General features: G+C 38.4%; 2 protein-coding genes across 14 annotated transcripts in view; one reads left to right on the plus strand and one right to left on the minus strand.

The window, feature by feature from the left end:
* Positions 1-596: 596 nt before the first annotated feature.
* On the minus strand, positions 597-13,426 carry suds3 (SDS3 homolog, SIN3A corepressor complex component). Of its 8 annotated transcripts, XM_066689380.1 has the most exons (14): positions 12,212-12,716; positions 11,515-11,615; positions 10,486-10,615; positions 9,979-10,048; positions 9,385-9,440; positions 9,003-9,086; positions 8,687-8,706; positions 5,910-6,066; positions 5,426-5,550; positions 5,236-5,292; positions 4,687-4,708; positions 3,660-3,765; positions 1,983-2,067; positions 597-1,544 (listed from the first exon to the last, which is right to left on the minus strand). In XM_066689380.1, the coding sequence occupies exons 3-14, from the start codon at positions 10,514-10,516 to the stop codon at positions 1,446-1,448; spliced, it is 912 nt and encodes a 303-aa protein (XP_066545477.1). In that variant the 5' UTR covers positions 10,517-10,615; positions 11,515-11,615; positions 12,212-12,716; the 3' UTR covers positions 597-1,445. The 8 variants fall into 8 exon arrangements, with proteins under 8 accessions (XP_066545477.1, XP_066545478.1, XP_066545476.1 ...); XM_066689381.1 differs by lacking the exons at positions 11,515-11,615; positions 12,212-12,716 and adding an exon at positions 13,186-13,426; XM_066689379.1 differs by lacking the exon at positions 10,486-10,615 and having other exon boundaries at positions 12,212-12,719.
* A 1,800-nt stretch (positions 13,427-15,226) lies between these two features.
* The window catches only part of taok3a (TAO kinase 3a), a 43,265-nt gene continuing 35,664 nt past the window's right edge, over positions 15,227-22,827 (plus strand). For 2 of the 6 annotated variants that reach the window (XM_066689369.1, XM_066689372.1), the window contains exons 1-2: positions 15,227-15,595; positions 15,880-16,012. The gene's annotated coding sequence lies outside the window, so the exon portion shown is untranslated. The remainder of the gene's footprint in view (positions 15,596-15,879; positions 16,013-22,827) is intronic. The other 4 variants (XM_066689370.1, XM_066689371.1, XM_066689373.1 and 1 more) reach the window with 4 other exon arrangements.

Genomic DNA, 22,827 nt, shown 5'->3' on the forward strand with positions numbered 1-22,827 from the left:
ACAAAGCAAAGACTACAAGGATATTGAGACGAAAGTCAATGTATGGCAGGCTATGGCAGAGGAGCTGGCTATGAATGCTACCCATTGATGTACCTAGAATTCTCCGACACAAAAGTGACTGACGTCATTTATAAAGATTTGCCCTTTCAAATAAATAGTTCAATGCTAAACCATGCATTCTGCTTTTGTGTCTTCATGGTGATGTGTAGTTTGTGTGCGATAAGGTTGTTATCGTTTCATTGTAGTTGAGGAGGTAAAGAAATAGTGGCGCAGCTTGCGAGACACACCAGCGCAAGAAGTGGGAAAGACTGGTTTTAAAACGGATCCAATGTGCAATTTCCTTGATGGACAACTTTTCGGATGACGGACTATAAATTACATGTCAGATCCAGTCTGGAATGGCCTTAATGCCTTAATACAGAACATCATTCAATATTAGCTCTTAGCAGACATACAATTTTGAGACCGTCTCAAAAGAGGACATAAGCGGCCATTTTAAAAACATAATTTGTAGGGTATAAAATGGCTCACCACTTCCACAAGCAGATAAAGCCATGGGAAACCTCTTTGAGAGAAGTATGACAATGCAATGAACAGAAGGATGACAACACATTTTATAAGGATGGAATACAGCATTAAATATACAAACTACAAATGTTGACTCAAAAAGGTCCAAATGAATGTGGACTTTGAGACTTCAAACTTTGTCTCTTCTGTTCAACTAATTCATTCATTTCATTTTTATTTTTTTAATTATTTATATAAAATTGAAGTTTTCGTTAAAAAGTAAATCCCAAATGGTTTACACATGTATATCATAAGGACAAAAGAAGTAAGGTGAGAAATATCAGAAGATAAAATAAAATGATGCAATAGAAGATTAAAAATAATATTGCAATGTGGAGAGCTATCAGAAGCGGACGTTTTTCTATTCCTCCATCGATGGCTTTGTTAAAAAACGGTCGCATGATTCCCCATAGAAGTAACGGCTCAGAGCTGAACCGAGGTCAATACTTGTAGAACAAGCAGGTGTCAAAGCCAATTTACTTTGCTCTAATTGAAATGCATTATTCGCAATTATGACCCAGTCAGTGTGAAGAGCCAGTGCAGGACAGCTCAGGTTAATGTCTGTTTAAAATAAAATGAAATAAAAAGCCACAGACTACACCTAGAAACACAATATAGTGATATAAAAAAGTCAAGCTGCCACTTGCACTTGTAAAACTTAAGAGGAGGGGGAAAAAAAGCCATTTGGCAAAGTGTACATCACTTCTTCTCTCCCTGTTTGTTCCTGACAAGTCCAGACAGCCGTGTCTTAGTCGAGGAAGTAGTCCCGAGGCAAGGAAAGGGAGAGAGATGGTCACATGATGTGGAAAATTCAAGGCCGAGAGGTTTGTACTCCGAGAGCAAGAGAAAGTCACAAAAAGGAGGTGGAGGGCAAGAGTCTATGCCGCGGACCGCCGGCGGATCACGAACACCCCCCTCTGCAGCTGTCCCAAATAAATCCTCATCTTGGTGCTGTCACTCGTTTTTCTCACCCATATCTGGAACGGAAATAAAGGGAAATTAACTGCTGGTGTATATTGTGTCAGCTAAAAACTCACATATTCGGCCGAGAAAAACAAAAAAAAATCAAACTGATAATTGTATCAAAAACAAAATTGTAAAAACACAAGGGATTCTTTGTAGATAGTGAACTGAAACTCAGGGACTCTGGGTCCTGGAGCAAAGGCACGTGTTAGTGATACAGCAGTTTATACATCAAGGGGAATTTTATAAACCATGGCAAATCTAGAGAAGTATTTCCAGGCATATTTAAGTTCAAAACTAATATGGAAAACATAATTGAAATAAAATAAATGGAACAAAAGTACACAGGGAAAGTATAACTGTCTTCCCTTCTTGGTACAGTATAGGAATCACATTTGTTTTAGTTTTATTACTAATTAGCTTCAGACAGCTGGTAAAATAGGAAAACTAACCTCATTTGTTCCCACTGAGCTAATAACACAGCTGATTTTCGTATTCTCCTTGGTCTCCAAATAGATGGCTTGGCTTTTGTGATACCTGCAAAGAAAACCAACATGTTATCTTAGGCTTTACTCCTTTTCACTTATGATAAACTCACATTTGCCTCATGAAACCCTACGAGCACAACAGCTTTGAAAGTCACCTTGCCTTATAATTAAGAGGGGAAATATGAAATGAATGCCCCATCTACAATTATCTGAAGTTCAGTTCAAAATGATATTGAGCAAACAAACTGCATATCTGTGGTTTGAAGTATGTTGATGTATGCACTCAGTTTTAGATTTCTTATCATTCAGTCATAATTATTGATCGATATTTACCAAGCACTTTCAATTCCCACAGCAGAGTCTAAACCGATAAAATAAATTAGAAGGTCAAAAAGGTCCTTCCCACGACACACAAAGAACAACAAGTCTAGAAGAAGCAGAATTGGCTGAAATAATGCAAGATTTTTTTATTTTGTTTCCTTTCTGCAGAATCAGACTCATAAACATCGAAAGCCGACTCTGAAGTGGTTTTTATGCAGTGTATGTGCATTAATGCAAGGACGGGCCACACTAGGCAGCTAAAGCAGTTTTAGTTTGGTTTAAAAATACATTAAAAGACTGTAGGCTCATCGTGCGAGGCAATGATGCGAGTGATTCTGCTTCAGGGCAACAAATATTAAACTCCTCCACAGCTCCATGGCTGCGCTGCTCATTGTACGGAGACGGACGCCCCTGGTTATTCCCTGACTGAAGTGTGCGGAGACAAGACGGGCCACAAAGAACCCGTGAGTTCAAATAAACTGCAATTTGCTTTATAATTAAAATAAATCTATTTTAATTAGCAATTAAAAGATAAATGGCAAAACGTGGAGGGGGGATAATTTTAAGAGCTACACAGAATTAATTAACTACATTAGCATTTGGAGTCAATTTCTGCATTTCATCTGAATTTTGTGTATTGGACTATTTGGCTAATAAGCAATTCCAGCAATTTCAAACCAGCAAAATACCGACCTTGCAGTCTTCAAAAGCACAAGTAAATACATCAATGGCATAGAATGAATCTGGTCTTGACAATCGTGTAATAGATATCACATTTAAAACATCATCCGGCCTAATTAAATATTAAGTCCTGGAATCTGAGCTTTTTCTATTTTTGAAATAATTACTAGAGACTATGATCTTTATAGAAGAACACACTCCCCTGAAAAGCTCCTTCAACCTGGACTCTATCAAGGCCCACAATGAATCACCGAAACTCTAGAGGACAGCAAAGTTAAAATCTCAGAAGTGCATCCCTGCCCACCGTCTCTGGAGAAGGCCTGATATTAGTTTTCTGCAGATGCACAAAAAAGCTATCCTTTGGCACCACCTTCTGACAAAACGGCACAGCGCAAGTACAGCAGTCGGCAATGTCTGCACACTGTGGTGAAGTGTAACTAAAAGTTGATGTAGCAAAGAAAATACAGGTTTACATCCAAGACCTCACCCAACAATAAACCATAATTATCAATACTGTATCTACCATTGGCCAATCAGGTTCACCAACTTCTCAGGTGGGATTTTGGACCCTTAATGACGTGTTAATGAAGTTCGGAGGCCGTGTGTATGTGCAATATGTTTCCAGAATAATAAAACTACCATCTTTTATCGTAGTAGAGTTTTCCTTCTTCTATCCGGGCTTCGTAGCGTTGTGCCGGGGACTCTGTCGGAGCGGTAGGTAAGTGTTCTGGGGAGGACGGGGAAACTGTGAAGGAAAGGATAATTCGAATGAAAAGGAATTAAAATCGAGTAGAAAATGAAAATCCAACGTCTTGGCACGTGTTCATGAGCAGGATCAATCTAACCATGCTACTGTACTAGATCTCATATCCTGTAGTTAGTAAAGGATATCTATTAAGTGGATCATGAGAAGTTCATAGAAATGCTTGATAATTAAACACTTTTCTGGTTGACATTACAACGCTGATACAAAGACTTTGAAGCTTTATTGGCCCCAAGCCAAAACGATAGAGTTGGCTGACTTATCGCTTATCTTTTTCTTTTCTTGGGTGGTTTTATTTTTGTTTTGCCCATTTAGAAGGAGGTTTATATCTCCTCAAGAGACATAGCCATAGTCTCCCATCACGATCAGCTGGTGTCTTAAGCAGCTTAACAGCCGCAGCACTGGAGCAATGCACACAAATTATTGTTGGCACTGCTAAGGTCAACATGGACAAGATCATTAAAAAAAAGAAAAAATAATCACTGGCATTTCAACCAAGCGGCTGTTGTTTGTTTCAATAGGTCCTCCTCATTAAAAATAAAAAATGAGAAGGGTAAATGTAAGCCTTCAAACATGAATATTCGTTTTTGGTTAAAATTAAAACTGAACAGATTCTCGGGAGGCTGATAGCTAGATAAAAGAGCATATTCTCAAATAATGTATGAAACAAGAATATCTAAAGATACTTAGTTTGGTTGTTAGCGGGTAATTGATCCCTGAAGACTGGATATTTTTTAAAGCATGATACAGAATAGGAGTCTCAGAAATATGTAAATGTCTCTCCCAATAGAATATTTTTTAATCTCTATAAATCAGCTGCACAACATGGTATATTCCATAGACATTCATAAATATTAGAGGTACAAATTAATTATCAATAATTTGAAATCATAAAAACCTTACCTGGACGTTTGGGAGACTTGAGCTGTTGGAGAAAGAAAGCATTACAAATCAAGCTTAGTTCAGTGATAAAGAGTTTGACTTTCATTTGGGAGTTCAAGACATGTCCAGATTCCTAACCATTTTAAAAGTGGAGTATAGAGACTGACAAAATACCATTACTATTAATGAGGCTTTCTGAAAAGCACCGTTAAGAAGGGAGATAATACTGCAATTGATTTTGTCAGTAAGTACAATACAATTTGTAATTTCACTTGAACAGGCTTGCTCATGGCTCTTTGCAATTAATAATAAATATGAACAGCGTACAATCGTTAGCAAGAATGCTTTTTTGTATAGATTTAGTACTACATTCATTATATACACATTATAGCAAATCCTGTTAATAACTTAACGGCAAGACTCCCGTAATTATGTCCCCACTTATAAAGCACAATTATATTAATGCATTACCAATACCATAAAGTGATGGCAACATTATATCAGTAGCCAACTTCATAGCACTTAAATAATCGCTCTCTTTAGGGGAATTAACTACTCAAACACACTAACCTTGTTGAGTGTTCGTAAGTCTTCCATTATCTGTTCGTCTGTTAGTAAATAGTTTAGCTGGGGTGTTGGGAATTAAGGAAAATGATTCAGTTACCAGCCGGCCTCCCAACAAAGCATACAATTCAAATGTACCGGCCACAGAAGACAACACAGTGTGGACTCAATTAAACAATTAAAATGAAACCATTACACAATTAAAATGCAGCTTGGCAAGGATATCAGGGGCAGGTTTCCGTCTTTTGTCGGGAATGGGGACGGGATCGTTGGGCCGCCGCCGTAGTTTGCGTGTCATAATAGGCTTGACTTCCATGGAATCTGTATGATTTAAAGCACAAAATGCATCACAACAACATAAACGAGTGCCATTGCATGGAAAAAGCAGTTACAATGTTTTGTCAATAGTTTGATTTGGAAAAAGTCAGCCAGTCAGCCTTTAAGTCTACATACAACAAATTAGATATCTAATTATCAAAATAGGGCCTCTTCTTAACCAAATTTTGTAACTGTTGCCTTTTTTATTTTCCTTCTTTTTCAAATCAAATATATATGATATATAACAGAAGAAAAATAAATTATATCTTGGGTGTCTGACAAGTTCTTGTACATTTTATTCACGACTCCTTTTCATCCTTTTACAAGCGTGATTTCCTATCTGATTAATTTGCCGCACATACCGCCTGTGAGTTCCATTGTTAATTTCTCATTCTCTATCATCTTTTTCTTCTCCTCCAGCTCCGCAATTAGGTTTTCCTTCAGTTCAACCTTCTTATCGTCAAACTCCTTCACAGCAGCTTTCTTTTCTTTGATGTAGTTCCTTTCTACCTGCTCTGTCTGCAACAAAGGGAAAACACAAAAATGTGGAATCTGGAAATTATTTGGCAGTGAAAACCTTGTCAAGGGCAAAGAGATTGACATGCAATCCGAAGCACGTTTAGTTACCAGTCTCGAGAAGTGTGTAAAATTTCAAAATAAAACGGCACTGTAAAGATACATAAGTCAACTGCGGGAAAATAAATTGGAATTGCCCTTTCGAAGACAGTTGAGGACAACTACATAAATATAAAGACAAATATGAATGGAAGAATAGCTGAAAAAAGTAACCGTTTTAACCAATGCTCTGGTATCAACTCAAATGAAAGTTTACAATCCTACAAATACAACTTTGGGATACATTTTGATTCAAGACAATGAAGGGACTAACAAAGTTGTTCATATGTGGGAAATAGTAAGGTCTGTGATTGAATTAATGTGAATGAATTACTAACCGCAATCCTATAGCAGTAATCCGGGGAGCAACTTGGGATTGTTAGCCCCATGACAACCTGTGTGTTTAGGTCCACCAGACATAAATAATGTGTCTCCTCATTTTCAAGATATAACAATCAAAACCAGCCAACAGAAAATACAACATTAATAAACGTTACATTATCAGTTTGACAGATCACAAAGCTTATCCGTTTTTCCGTATTTTATTTTTTTCATACGGGTACTGCTTACGCGGCACTTGCTCTCCAGTAATTAAGTTTCCTCTGCTGCTAAATAAATAAGTAAATAAATAAATGTAACTGTTATAATTTAATGAAAAGAACAACTATCCAGACGTGGTATTCACGAGACAGGTGTATATTATCCTATTACAAGTATTGTATATTGAACACTGTCCACGTACTAAAGTAGTAGTAAAAAACAAAAACAAAAAGACAGGATAAATTATTAAAATTAAAATAATGACTATGTCAACACATGACATATTTACACAGACAGACTGAAGGATATACAGACGGTTAGACAGATCCATCCATTGTTGGTTTTGATGGATATACAATTTGTTTCGTTTTGTATTTTGGAGTGAAGTTTCCGTGCTTCCGGGTCTCCTCAGCTTTTTCCTAACGCGTCACAGTCTCTTTACCCGAGTCTCATTTTACCGAAATGAAAGCCCTCCTCGTTGAAAATAAATCTTAATTTTATGTCTTCACTAACGCGTTCACTGACATCCGATGCTTTTGAATGAAATATATTTAAAATGTAGACGTAACTGTTAATTACAAATAACACATTATATATTACGTGTTAGACTATACTGTTGACTCCTTTTAATTTCATAATTGCATACTATGTTTTATTGCATAGCAAACAATTTGTCCCGTTTAAAAATACATATTTTTTTAATGGAAATATGCTTCAGTTAAATGCATTTCTTTTTAATGCATAATTCAGATTAGAGCAAGTTGAGTTGTCCCATCTACAATTTCACAATGGATTTTAAACCTGATAATTACATAGTGCCATCCACTGCAGTAAAGTTCAGATTTCAATCAAACTTTTTTCATACTTAGTAGAAGAAATAATATCTATAAAAAACTGACCAGCCATTAACTTTATTTTCATTGACCATGGAGTAGTTTGAACCGTTTTCATTATAACTAGTTTACCTATACTTTGTCTGAAGTTGTGAGCTAGCAATATTCATCAATACTTTTGAGGACAGATGTGAAATTAAAACAAATTGAAAGAACATACGGTTTGTTGTGTGAAGTCGTGTAAGCTATTTTTGGTAGCCAGTATTTTCTTTTGCGTTGCTGTGAAACGGCGTCTACGTTGAAACAGGACATTATTCTCTACTATATTGTAGGGTGAATTATTGTGTTAAAATACTTTCCTACTGATTTCTGACTATTTTTGTGCTTCTGGTACCGTAACCAAAGGGGCATCGAGTAACTGATTTTTAATTTTAGGTAAATTGTCGTACTTTTGTCGCAAATAATAGCTGCAGCCCACTGTACTGGTGATAAATCAGATTTAGAGTCATACACACGTACATGTGTGTAAAGACAATATCGTCTTTGACAATAACTTGCGCACGACAGTATCAACCCTATGCAATTATCAACTGTATATTTCTGATCACTGAGAACACGTTGCCAGTATACACTGAATGTACTGTTTTTCAAAACCGGTCTATATTTCTATAAAGTTGCACTAGCTAACAGTCCTGTCAACATGTCCTCCTGCTTCTGAAAAGTGTCAATTATGAGGTTGCTTATATATATAAATAAAATATATATGTTTTTAATGGGAATTAGCTAAAGTTTGTAATTTTAGGTATATAGCATAATATTTGAGGTTTTTAAAGCACTTCAGTAAGTATCGCGATTCAATTGTGATATTGTCATGTATTGAATCGTTATGTTATATCGTGATATACATCGTACCGGAAGTTACTTGCCAATACCCACCTCTAATGGTAATGAAGGCATTTAATATATTTTAATGTTGTTTCAATGACATTCATCTATTGCTAATTTGCCCAATTCTAAAACATACACACAGACCACAAACAAGTGAATCTTAGTTCCAGAAACAGGTTTAAAGTATATGAAGTAAACCAGTCCACTTAAACACACGTCCTTCTTAAAATAATCAAATTCACAATACAAGTAATTAAGCTTACCTCAAGCTGGAGAAAAAGATCTGAAAAAACAAGACAAAACAAGGAGAACATCAATACGATTCATTATTCCTGTAAGAAATCTGGCACATGCGGAGATACCGAATACAATTTGAAGATCATCACAAACATAGCAATACAAAACAAAAAACATTGTTAATGTATTAATGACATGGGGGAGGATGCAATAGCTTTAACCTTCATTTTAAATGTACTTAAGGGCAAGCCATGACTGAAGATAAATGGTGATGTGTAAGGGAGAAAGTGAATGTCAAAAGGTGACATTTTTTTGAATGACATCTAATAAAAAACACATCACCTGCATTGCGCAGCCTCTCTTTGTACTGTTGGTCAAGCTTCTTCATTCTTTTCTGGTATTCTTGAAGCGTACCTGAATTATGAACTGAATATTAGGAATTTCAGCATGATGTTAATACAAGTACTAGTCAGAGAAAATAACCTATTACAATATACAGTTGTTGGTATTCAGGCCTACAGTTTTACATTTCACTTCCTATTCTCCATCGATGTAACAGAGTTTAATTGAATTAATTTTCCATTTTTGCTTTGCATGTAAATCTCTTACTGTGAGTTATTATACTGGGTCAGATCAGTTTCCAGGTAAAGTCAAAGTATGGAAGTAATGTTCACTGATGGTTCCCACAAAACAGTTCAAGGCAATAAAATAGACGTCTTCCTACCTTCCTGCAACTGCTGCAACTGCCTTTTTAAAGATGCCAATTTGTCCTGGTACATCCTACACAATGGGGAAAAAACAGAATCCAGATTTTATTAACAGGAAATCGGAGATCCATTTTGGGTTATTTTCTGACAAGCAATTGCTTTTGTTTGTTTTTTTATTTTTTTATTCTGGCAAACAGCATAAATCTGAACTAGTGTTTTAGAAACTAAACCAGGTGAAACTTAATATTGTGGGCCATGACTGTTTAAAGTGTTGTTAACACAAGAAAAACTTAATTTATGATTTCACAAAAATACAACGCAAGCCTTGGGCCTTAGACAACTGTTCCAAGACTAAGCAAGGGAACACTTTACAAGAATAAAAACAAGTGGAAAACAAACCCTCTGCTTGCCACACGAGGGCGATGACAACCACAATTCACACATGGCCTATTTAAATTATGTTATTCCAGCCTGTTTTAACATTTATATGTTCTTGCCCACAGGCACCTAGAAGAAAGGGGCTCAACCTAAAAATAAATATTTTGTTTTCTCAACCATATGATAAAGCCTGGGAGCTCCAGATGTTAAAAATATTACAGTCTAGTACTCACTGTTCTTTAATTTCTACATAGTCGTCTTCGTCTTGCTTTGCCAGGTCTGTTTCACTGGCATCTTCTGTGTCTGAAAGAAAATACGCAATACGTTCCATTTTATTGATGGTGCACAATAAAATGATTATACTAGTAGTGTGCAATACTCATATGCTCATTTTATAAGTATCTCCTCCACCTTTTCCTGTATGCCTATGTGCTGTATAAAATGGAAGCTCTCATGAGTAAAATCAGAAAATGAACAATGCAACTGATATGATGTATGATCGGTAGAACATGAATGCCTTAAAACAAGCAGACGTGTGCAACAGATTGTCTTTTAATATCAAGTGTATATTTGAACAGTTTACCTTGTATTTACATATTATTCACTGCCACCTATCATAAATTACTCTTGATACAATAGTTATATGTACCCAAAGGCCAGTTTACATGTGCATTGCTTTCCATGTTCAAATGTGCCTGCTTTTCTGAAGCTTTAACTTTTCCAAACCATGCTATACCTACCCTGTTTTTGGCTTTCATTTTGGTTCAGCATGCTGCCAAGGATTCTTGGGGTGAAGCAGACCCCAACTCACAACTTAAGGGTTTGTTTCAAACACTATGTGGATAATAGATTGTTGATTTTCCACTTAGTCTATTTTGACAAAAAATACCAAGTGTAAACGTTTCTTAAATAAAAAAAAAGTCAATTAGCAGATGAACTGCTGCTCCTTCAGAAATCATTGCAAGAATATTTACCTTTATTACCTTTAGTATTATCCTGTAAACTGGTGTATAACCATTTAAATTATAATGACTAGGTATAGACATTGAAAAATAACCACCAATATGTACATAGGCACAAAGCTATAGTTAACAAGTTAAATATATAGTAGTTATCTTTCATTCTGCGTCACACACAGGTTACGCACATTAGACATAAGCTTGTGAAGATTTGAAAGAGGTGTCTCAATCTCAAATCTTTACATTTCTCACTGATCTGTTAATAATTTATAATATTCCATAAAAGGATTATAGAAGTCCAAAATCTGTCTTAAAATAGGCATTCATTAAAAAGTTATCTTGTATAAAACGAGTCATAGATTGAACATTATATATATACAAACACACACATATACATATATATATATATATATATATATATATATATATATATATATATAATACTAAATTCCATAGATCCATCTCAGTTTCGAAAATTACTAAATAGGACGTTTATACATTTCCATCCACCTCTCCACAATCCAAGTATGGACATGCACGTAGGCCTATATATATATTTTTTAATGGACTTGGGTTGGTCAAATTAATTAGTTTCCCATAGCACTGCAGCCCAGCAAAAACATGAATTTGCCTTCCCTTAAGTATAAACAAAAACAAAATAAATACATAAAAAAACGTAAAAAAATGCATGTATGCGACTGACACTTATTTAAACTGCAAGGTGCACTGGCTGCAACACAAACAGAAAGCATACAGACCACAAAGCAAGCATTTCGTCCAGCTTAACATCACAATAAGTATCCCATTTACCTTCATTGGTAATAAGCATGTGTGCGTTACCAGCCATTCACTGCTTTCCTCTTTACAGCACAGTGGCCATTCTGTACAGCAAGGTGACGTCACTTAAGAGACTGCAGAAATATGGGTTGCTGATCATAGTTTCCGCACACAAAGTACTCTCACAAAATACATTTCGGGAATCGCAGACTGTGGCAGTGATACATTTACATAGTTTAAAAAGTGAATCTTCTCCACCATTAGCCTATATAATAAAGCGGTTTCCGATATTGGCTGCAGACACGACTGTATCTACTCATGTGCACTGTGGACATACTGTTCCCAAAACGGATTAAATATATATATATATATATATATATATATGCTATATTTCTGGGTAACAGTGACAGATTTAGTGCCAACATTAGCATGTCATTACGCACAGCATACATAGAAAGTGTCGACTTTCTCGCAGCTATTAATAATAGGTGGATGATTACGCTATCATTTCCACTACAGTAAACTAATATCGGGGGCCGATGTCACGCAGAACAGCCCGTTTACTGCGATCAGCATTTTAAACACTGAATTATGTATTGCTGTTGCTTTAGCCTACTCTTACAGCCTTCCAGAGACCTCAAAAGGCCCAAAGGCTTGCGTGTATGTGCGTAAAAAGTACCCCATACTGCATTATCATTGCGACAGCACATCCATATTGCCCTAGTTTTACCTCCATGCATGCAGATCGGAACCAGGATCCAGCCGCGGTGAACTCAATACAGACGGGACGGGGGTTTTAAAGGTTGTTTGCAGTCTACAGGAAGACAAACTGGCAGCTGATCACTGATCCGAGCGCATAGCTGTGCACCTCTGCCGGCGCGGCGCTGCGGTGGCCCGGAGCGGGTGAGCAAACGCACATCAAAAGACCCCCTGATCCAGGCACTTTATTTCGTTGCCATGGCTTCTCAATCAAAGGGAGAAGTGGCCGGGTCGGGGGGAGACGAGCTCGGCTCTGCCCGCACACAACTGTTGGTGCACTTTAAATGACACGGCCTCCATCCAATCCACCCACCGCTTCCGCTACCGTAAACCCAATTATATCCGCACTCTCCCTTTCTGTCAGCTATTGATCCATCGAGGAGCAGGAAGAGGAGGGGGGGGTTGCAGGTTCCCCAGTTTCCTTCCCGACAAATGCCAACCGTCCTGCACGTTTGCGTCTCGGGTTCAACCTCCAGGACGTGTTTAAAGACACTGCGCGGTGCTATGCAGTTTGATTGTGTCTGCAAAGCGAGCATCTCAACATTTCACGGGATCATGCGTGATCCCCGTGTGCACACTTCCGTCTTTGGCTACTACTCAATTAGTAGTATTCCCGGCAAAACTTGCTCGAGTAAGTTAGCTTATTGGACGGATATTTTCTTGCGAGCCAGCCTTGTTTATTAAGTTACACGAACAAGTACAGACGTCCTGCTACAGTTTTGACGTTCAAAACGCCATCACTTCCATAAAGTACGGTAGCTCCTCGGGGTGCAGCTACTTCGGCGTTCTTCTAGTAGTAGACATGAAAACGACATTTCATTAAATTCACCTTTTTTTGGACGCGTGTTCAACTCGTGTTTCATAAAGGAAAATCATCACACAAGACACACATGCTTTTCTCAGTCATTCGTGTCAGTTTTCGGAGCTACCCAGCTGCAACCGTACCTTCCTCGGAGTCTCTTCCTCTGAAACTCCGATCATCGTCCTCGTCCACGCTGTCCAGTTCTTCCTCGTCGTTGTAATAATCCACCACCGGTGATAATAACGTGGAAGTCATTTTTCGTATTAAAAAGGGCAAATGAAGTGTAAACAAACGCTATAAGCGCTTCGATTTTAGAAGCACATATGCAGGTCCGAACACAACAACAGCAACCGGGATCGCGAAGACCCCTACTCCACAAAGCAGGCCAACCATACGCCTGACAGATAATGTCACGTTTGTGCATTTGCGGAAGTCAATATGCCTAATTTATTTTATGGCGTTTCAAACAATGTTTTAAATATGTACGTACACATGTAAAATACCAATTACAACCCCGTTCGAAATTAAACATGTTTTATAGTTCAGAAAGGCAATGTTCAGGGCATCTTATTTTATGTGCGCTCACATGAAAAACATCGATATTCAATCCCTTCGCGCTATTGTTTTGTATATTTCTAAAGCCGCCAAGAAGCCTGGACATTTTTAATGGAAATGTCACGACTTTTAATTACTCATACTATCAATTATTTATTATTTTGGCATGTGCCTGCCTTTTCATGTGTACGGCGCCAACCCGATGACTTGTGGGAAATGTAGTTCCTGTGGGGGGACAGATTGATATACGAAAGAATAGCGTACATGTTTAATTTAGGTTTAATTGAACTGTTCAAAATATGAAGAAATAATGTGTATTTTTCAAAAGGACTGAATGTTAAATAAATGTTTTTATTTGAACGAATAAATACTTATGTATGTATATTATACATGTTTACAATGTAAAATTAAATACATTGTAGGCCTATATGATACATAATGTAAAAAGACACTGGGGTAATAAGAACGGCATCTTCCAATGTGGTTCCCTAATTTTAGAGATGTAAATCATATTAGACAACAGTTGGTTTCATATCATGCTGTTGCTTATACATGTATTGTTGCAATATTATTTATAACACCAGGGAGAGCTGTAATCCATGACTTTTCACTTGGTCGATTTTAGATACAATACTTAATCGGACTTTATTAGGAGGCATGTGCCTATTTGTCTTATTTACATATTATCAATGATTCCAAAAAATACGAATAATTTATATTAACCAATCTATCCGTCTGTATATCTATATCCAATATATTTACATGCATTACATTTAGAGACAAATTAAGATGAATATTATTTATTTTTCACCCGGAATCACGGAATGCATTGCCTTGCCTATAACAAATTCGCTTATCCGTTTTTCAGATGTGCATTTCAATTGATTTCTGACACATTACTATACTAAGCATAATGAAGCCAGTTTCACCTGTTTATGTCTTCTTCTGTAAAATGCAACTTTTATCAACAGCACACGCTAAAGATGTGTAAAAATGCTACACTATGGGCTGTGGACCAAGATACCTTACAGAGTGAAAATGTAGCTTGCAATCATGTATTGTGTCATTGATGATGTGTCACTAGATAAGAATAAGGAAAATAAACGCAAGCTGACAAAAACGTACCCTGCCGCTAATAACAGGTAGTGGAGTGAAACATTGCAATACACAAGGAAGTGATACAGGCTTCAAACATCTTCCATATGAGTGCGTATCTTTTTAACTATATACGTTTAAATTGATTAGACGTGCAAGCCAGCGTCCCCCGTCTAAAGTAGACATTTTAATTGAGATGTTCATTAAGAAGAATGCTAATCTTTCTAAAATGGTAGCCCAAAACGAGACCAATGGCTCAGCGCTCCCAAGCGCCTGAGCAGCTTTCGCACAAGTTCAGCCCAAGCAAGAGACTTAACCCCTCTCTCGCCATGTTAAACACCAGCAGAAACCCACATCTAGGGGACAGAGAGAGAGACGTCATTACAACACTGGCCATTGCCCAACGCGCCAGCCCAGCTGCCCCCCCAACCCCCCAAGCACGGCACTGAGAATGGAGGCTTGCGCAAGAGCAGCAGTCGAGCGCCGAGATCCCTCCCTCATCCCCCGACGCGCTCTGCGCTCGACTGGCGCTGCCTGCCCACAATAGAGCCGCGCCTCTGCGAGTGAGCGGCGACGGAAAACAGCCCGAACAGCCCGTCCGCCCCGCTCAGGTCGTGAGGCAGAAACAGGCTGACAGCACTTAAAGTGAGTACCCGTGGCGTGTGTGGCAGGACCCCGGGGAGAGGGAGAAACGAGGTTGAAAATCTTGCTGAACTCTTCTCATTTCCGCCTGTGGACGGGGACTGTTGCCGCTGTCACGACGTGCGCTGGGCCCGGGGAGCAACATCTTCATTCAGGAAGTCCGGCTGCGCGTTAGCAAGAGAAAGCGAAACTCCCGACACCGGCGGACTTTATGATTGAAAAAAGCACTTCTTTTTCCAGCTGGACACCTCCGTCTCGACGGTCAGTACACTGCTTAGGATGGCACCGCGTTTCCGTGCCCCGAAAAAGGGCTTAATATAAGTTTGTTTAAACAGCAGCGGTGAAGGTTTAACTTCCCACGCCGGGCTGAACTTGAACTCGGACCGGGGTGTGAAATACAGGAACAGCGGCACCTGCCCAGCAGCTCTGGATGGGGAGGCACTTTTTCTCTTTGCGTTTTCCGCCGATCGGGATCCCCCGTCCCTAGAGAAATATTATCCAGCTGCAGTTTGTTCGTTGTCATCTAATCTGTGGTTTTGTGTCAGTTTTCAGATCCGTTGCATCCGAAACGGCCTCGACCTTTTTTTTTTTTTTTTTAATAGTATCCAATCGCCCAGAGTGCAAATCGCAATCAAAGAGACATTGGACTTTTATTCCTGTGGCACCTGATTCCTCCTGGTAAGTACGGGAGCAATGTGGACGATGTTGTTATGTCACTTATTTTGTATTTTGAATGGAGGGGGTTGAGGGTAAAGCACACTTGATGGGGACCTGTTGTGTGGCGCACGTTTGTGAGCGTTTTTACGGCAGAGATGGCTTGTTGTGGCGTGTGTGTATTTGGACAGTGATGGCTCACTCTTAGGAAGTGCACTCAATACATAGGTATGTGATATCAAGGGTTATTTTTATATCCAGCCTGTGGTGACGCTTCTTTATTGTCACACTCAACATATAGGTGTGTCGGCGGCTTTCCTGATCAACAGTACATTTCGCACATCTGCTCATTTGAGCCTCTTCCGAAAATAATACATGGTTGCACACTTCTCCGCGTTGCTCCATTGCTACAATTGAACCGATTTTGTTGCGTTTAATGTACAAGAATAGCGACTATGCTGTTTCCTGAGCACAGTCCAGCCTTGGGTCTGATACGGCTCCTCTGCTGTCTCTGTGTGACGAAATCTATAGAAATAGTCATGCAAAGTGCTCAACGTGATGCGCCCGTTTGTGGATCACTTTTAAAATGTCTCCACTCACTGTAGGGTGGTTTTTCCCAGCGTTTAGTTTCACTTCGTTGAAACGCACTTGGTCAGACGAGAGATCGGTATAATAAGGATGGTGTGTTTTATATCAAATTGAAAATGCGTGTTTTTCCGTAGCTGCTGTTCCAGCCTATCTTTGAATCTTTGTTTTGCTGTACTGGGCTGGATGATGAATTCATCCCTTTAAAACTGCCTAATTGTATATGACATGGCAATAGAAACTGGGAAGAATGTGGCATTTGCTCCAGGCGCTGACTGCCGTTGTCTGGTTATCTTCAAGTCTTGGTTTATCACCTACAGTACATTCAGCACATTGCTAGTATCTTCATGGGAAGTAGAGCCTGTTTACATATATGATCTGAGCATGTCTTGCTGAATAACATATTGTGTTGACCTAGTAGTAGTAATTTACTGCAAGGCATGCCCCTATGAAGTCTATTTGCATTTGACAGTACCTCAAGAAAAGTATAATTTCAGAAAAGGCTAATGAAATAAGTACAGCTGTTTCAGATGTTTGCGGCCAATGAGAGACCTGTTTCTTGATCTAAGTTGAGAATAAAACATTATTTTCATTGGATTTCATCACAGTCACAATCCCAAATTTGCATAATTTCAATTTATTGTCAAGTACAAGTTTCAAGTCAAGTGTTTTTTTCCCTCCCATTGTCCCCATCTAGTGGGCAGCTTCTCATTAAGCAATTCACCAGGCACCTTTCAGAGGCTAATTGTTATGTTGTTCCTTGAAGGGCTAAAAGCAGGAAGTTAAATGGTAACCTCCTGTACTTCAAATCTCATATTGCCCGTGGAACTGATAACACTTATCTAGGACATTCCAATGTTTATTGTATCAAGATTAATACATTATTCAAGGGAGAGAGAGAGAGAAAATCTAACATGGCACTTGGAGTGTGGAAAATGTTACACCCTTGAGATCTTGCTTTGACATGTTTGTGCCCAACTTCATCTTTTTCCCTTCAGTGTTTTACAAATCCGACGAAAGCGTATTGATCAAACCCTGACCAAATGGGGAGCTAAAATAGACAGACTTGCAGGCAAAACATAAATGACTGAATTTGGAGTTGCCATTTGTGAAGAGTATTATAATCTTATATGCATAATTTTAGTTACAGATGTATTATTATGCATATACATTTCAGGTAAATCATGCAGTCCGCCCATCTTATATTTCCAGTGTTCACTCACCTGTTGAAAAGAATAAATAATTAAAGAGATGTTATAAAGCAGGGGGGACACTGCACCTTTAATTGAATCTCTGAGGGCCACTGCTTTATGCATGTAACTGAATTGTCTTAGCAGATTCAGTAGGCGAATTGAATAATGACTAATGGCAGCAATAACTCTGTGAGGACGCAGTGCATCATTATTCGAACAAGAGCAGCTGTGGCGGGCCGGCTAGTCGCTGATTTCGTTGTGTGAGCACTGTCTCCAGCCGCTACAGAACAGCTCCTGCCAAAACCAGACAGGCCATGGAACAGAGTGGAGGTTTAAAGCCTGGCAGCAGACTTAATCACTACACAGTAACTGCTCTGTAAAGGGCTTTGTATAATCTCAGTGTGAATAAAGTTTGAAATCTCGAGGAGCAGGATTCTAAGCGTTGGGAACAGCGTTTTTTAAAATGCTCAGAACAGGAGTGTAGTTGGTTTACAATGGATTTCACTGTAGCTAAACAGAAGCTCATTTCTTACCCCCCATAGGACTTTTTTTTATCTATACATTTAATTTTTAACATAGCTACTCAGATTTCTTCTTTAAATTCATTGTATTATGCTATTTATTATTAACCAAGAACCTGTTATTAGGCCAGGTATTTTGGCAGTGGAAAAATAGGTTATCTAGTTTTTTATGGGGGGCTTAAAAAAAAAATAAACGTGATAAGAGAAGTATGTTTTTCTGACCTGCATGTTCTTGACCTTTGATTACTGTTGCAGTTATGTTATTTGTTCATACAGTTTGAAGTAAATGCCACATGACCAATTATTTTGTAACCACTTCCCCCCATAATTTGTTATCAATTAACAGTACCCTTGGAACTGCTTGACTTGAGGGCTACTGAGTGACAGATATTAACTAGTCACTTTAGTGGTATGGCAGTGCTTCTGTATATGGAACAGAAGTAAATCCATCAAATATTAAGCTGGTACTGTCAGATGTAATGTTCTGCAGATAACTGGTTTAACATGCTTATGATAAGACTACCATGTCTTAAATAGGCACAATCTATTACTTCGTGCCAAGTATAAGCAGTCATGCATATTGGCTGTAAAGATTACTTTCAAAGACATACAGTAGAGTAGTAGAAAGTCTGTGTTATGACAGCACATAAGAAGGTTATTGAGTGCAGACATTACAGTAACCTGATAAACTGACAATGTCTTGAATGCTAATATTGTTATTGTCCACAAAATGAGTTTTTGTGAATAATTAAAGAAAACAGGCATTGTAAAGGACAACAGCTGACCGTAACTTTTTGTGAAATTAGTGGTCAAAACTAATATAAATTGAGTCACTGTCTTAAAATCATACACTAATACTATGAACTTTAAAACTGACTAAAACATACAAGGGTAAAACAAATAGTAAAGATTGTGGTTCGGCCCAAACTCGGGGACTGTGTTAGACAGAGGAAATATCTGCCACACTCCAGCTTTGATTTTTCTTAATAGATGTGAAGAACTGTTTTGCATTTTTCCACTTTATGATTCGTTTCAAGCATGGAAACTGAAGATCATGTGGGAGACCACAGAGAGGTAGCTGAGCAAACTAATAAATCGCTGCTCTACAGCTGCTAAGTGAATTAATCATCAGTTAAGCGGAATGGCAATAAGGTGTGTCGGGGTGAGAGGGCGTCCTAGCGAATGGCTGCATGTGAGCAGTGTTGTGAGTCGAATCAGCTCTCAGGTGTTCTGTTTCCTGTAGTACATTAATTACATAAGTATTTTTGGCACTATGGAACCCACAGGATGGAGATATGTGCTACAAGCATGAACCGTTTTTTGTGCGTTTGTCACCACTCTTAAGCCATTCGTCCAACTCATGTTAGAATTTCCAAATAGGTGTTAAAAATGCTCAACAAACAGTCCTGAGTTGTTAGTCCAATATTTATTTATGTTATTTTTCAATGGAATAACTGTCTGTATTGAAAAGCCTTCTGTAGGGACATGCTTATTTTCCGAAGGGCAGACATTTTCCAGTCAGCTGATGTGTATTAATTCACACCTCTTATAGCCTGTGCCCCCAGAACAACCATGGTATAGTCGGTGTGCCTTATTTTCTCTGGCTGAGAGTTTGCTGTCTGATCGTTGGCATATCCTGCAGCATTGAATAAAGCTTAAGACATGGTTAAGGAAGTATTTTTTTCAAGCAGAATGTGTTATTTATCTGAACAATTAAGTATAAATATTAGGCACTGTAAAGCATTTTGCAGAAACCTGCTTTTCTAAGAATTTAAATTTTGCCTACACTGTTTCTGTTAGGCTTTAGTAAAAGGTATTTAATAAAATCAACACATTGTGCTCTGTTTTATTTTATTTTTGGGAAAGCTGTCCTTGCTCTTATGAGAGCTGTGCTTTTGGTTTGTTGACCTCAATGGGTGTGGGACACAATGTAAAGAACTTAATTACGGTATATGATACGCTTTGGATTTTCTGGTTAAAATGCAGCTGTGATTACAAGATTCTTTTCATATTGTGGCAGATTTCAGTTGTGTTTCGCCTCATTTGTCTCTGTCTTCTTTGGGGAAGCTGGCAATCTTTGTGATGAAATTGGCGATCTCTCTCTCTCTTTCTCTCTCTCTCTCTCTTTGCTTACAAATACAGAAACATACCAGAGAGAAACCTGCATCACAGTTTATTTTGCCTGCTGCACTGTAGTGTCTGAATGCTTTATTTAGTTCTGTCACTACAACAAACATCAGAGCTGTGTATGAAGGAAGTGCATAAATATATGCTTTAGAGCTTCAATGTGTGACATTCTGTGTATTCTCAGACACTTACCCACCCAAAACTACAGCCGACCTCTCACTGTTTCTAGTAGCTAGATGAGAAGCGGTAATAATAAACTCGATCTGTTCTTCTATTTTCCATGTTCACAAGGCATTGTTTTTACTGATCCACATTGTCTTAGTGAGGTGGATCCTGGAAAAGTGTTATTACAGTCGTCACACATACATTTTGTATGTTCCTATGTGTTTTCCTATTGAGAACAAAGTACAAAGCATTTTTTTATTGGAAGTCTCTGACGACCCCGTTATCAACAGTGCTGTGTATTAGGTGGTGGGAGGAAACTGGGGGTTTCTTACCTTTATTCTTGGCAACTGGGGGAGGGTTGTTCTTCTTCCAGGAAGGATTGCTTTTCCACTGTAAGTGACCCATGTCATATTTATACTTGGTGTTTACTCCATGTTGTATACAATGTGAATGCCTGTTGTGTAAACTGGTGATGTGTATGTTCTTTCATTTTTTCGTTCAGAAAGGAGAATTATCTTTCAGGGTTTTGGTCTCTGTACAAAACCTTTAACTGTGATAGAAACTGAAGGTGGACGCGTGTTTGTGTTTAGTTTGGAAGTAACTGATCTAATTCCTAGTTTCTGGCTCAATTAATCAGAACTGAAAAATGCTTTTTCTCTGTCTTGCCTGAATATGCAGGAACTCCCTTCTGTGCACAGCATTCTCCCCAGTCTTCATATTTTATGCATAACAACATTAAGGCCAATGAATAAATGGAGAATCAACCCCTTTTGTAGGACAGCTGGATTAGTGTGTGTTAGTGACTGTGCTATATAGGACTGACTTCCCTTTCAATATGTCCTTCCAGGGAAGTATTGTTTTAATCGGCTTGTAGTCAGCACTTCCTTTAACTTTGTTTATAATTTGTTTTGCTGTAGGTCCAGTTTTATTTCACCACCATTAAAAAGATCAAAGGATCAGAAAGCGTAAATGAAAGACAACAACATTCCCCCCGCCCCCCCCAGCAAGCACATACTTTTGTGTGTGTGTGTGTGTGTGTGTGTGTGTAACCAGACAAACCAGTTCACCAGATTTGTAGATGTGTCCGAAAAGCAACACAGTGTTTATAAATAACAAATGCAAAAAGGTGGCATTTCTGATATCCTTTATTGAAGAAAAGGACTGTGAACCACTTTTGAATTTGAAGTGCCGGAGATGTGGCGCCACAATGGGCCGATTCAACTGTGACCCGATGAAAACTGTATTCCCTGCTCCACTGTAGGCCATCTTTAAGCAGACTCTAACAGATGTGCCGTCCAACTGCACTGAGTTATTCATCTCCTCTATCATGCCTTTTATGGAGGACTTCTGACCTGACTCGGCTATAATCGTTTCCTGGTGTAACAGTCCTATTGAGAAAGGTCTTCCCCTCTCACAGAGCATCTATTTATCTTTTTATGGGTTTATTCCAATAAACCAGGCCCTGTTTGCAGAGATACCATATAAATTAGCTCACTAATGTACATGCCAGGTTTCCTATTGACAGAAGCCCACTGTGCTGCTGTTATTTTTTTAATACTGTTGTTCGATCATAATTTTGCTTTGTTTACATTATTTATCATACAGTGGAGATTTTCTGTATTCATTATTTATGAGCAACATGCAGGGAGAGCTCAAAGTAAAGGCAAGAGTTAATCCTTTTGAACTGTACAATAGCTTACATTAAGAAGTCTCCCAGACCACTCGCCATAAACAGATCAACAGTCTATCTCAAGAGATTACAAAAGCCACCCTGAAGACTGCAGTACGAAATTAGCCACACAGCACTGTTACAAGTCTGAAGGAGATATTGTGAGTAATGCATCAATGCTGACAGTTACATCCAGTCCATTTCTTAATAGCCGCTGTAGGCTAAGTTCAGTAGCCAGAGGGAACGCTGAAGCGCGGCAGAGTTAGGCTTATGGAAATGACAATTTCTACGCACATAAGAAAAATGACAAGGTGGGCTGCCTTCACTGTACATATAGCACTGTGTGGTCTGCTGGAAACGTCTGCCTCAGTCAGTTTAATCAGTCTTACCTAGTGAAAGCAAATATTTATTGTGGGAAATGCAAGCTGTTTGTTTTACTTTATGCATTAGAAAAAAAATCTGATCTTATGCCAAAAAAATATATATATCTGCTGATACTCCGGTTTACTCTTAAAACTTTTGAAAGCTTACCAGCATGTGATATCTGTTTTCTTAATCGTGCGTTACACGGCTGTTTGC

The sequence above is a fragment of the Amia ocellicauda genome, chromosome 17 (genome assembly GCF_036373705.1).
Source record: "Amia ocellicauda isolate fAmiCal2 chromosome 17, fAmiCal2.hap1, whole genome shotgun sequence".
Classification (NCBI taxonomy): Eukaryota; Metazoa; Chordata; class Actinopteri; order Amiiformes; family Amiidae; genus Amia; species Amia ocellicauda.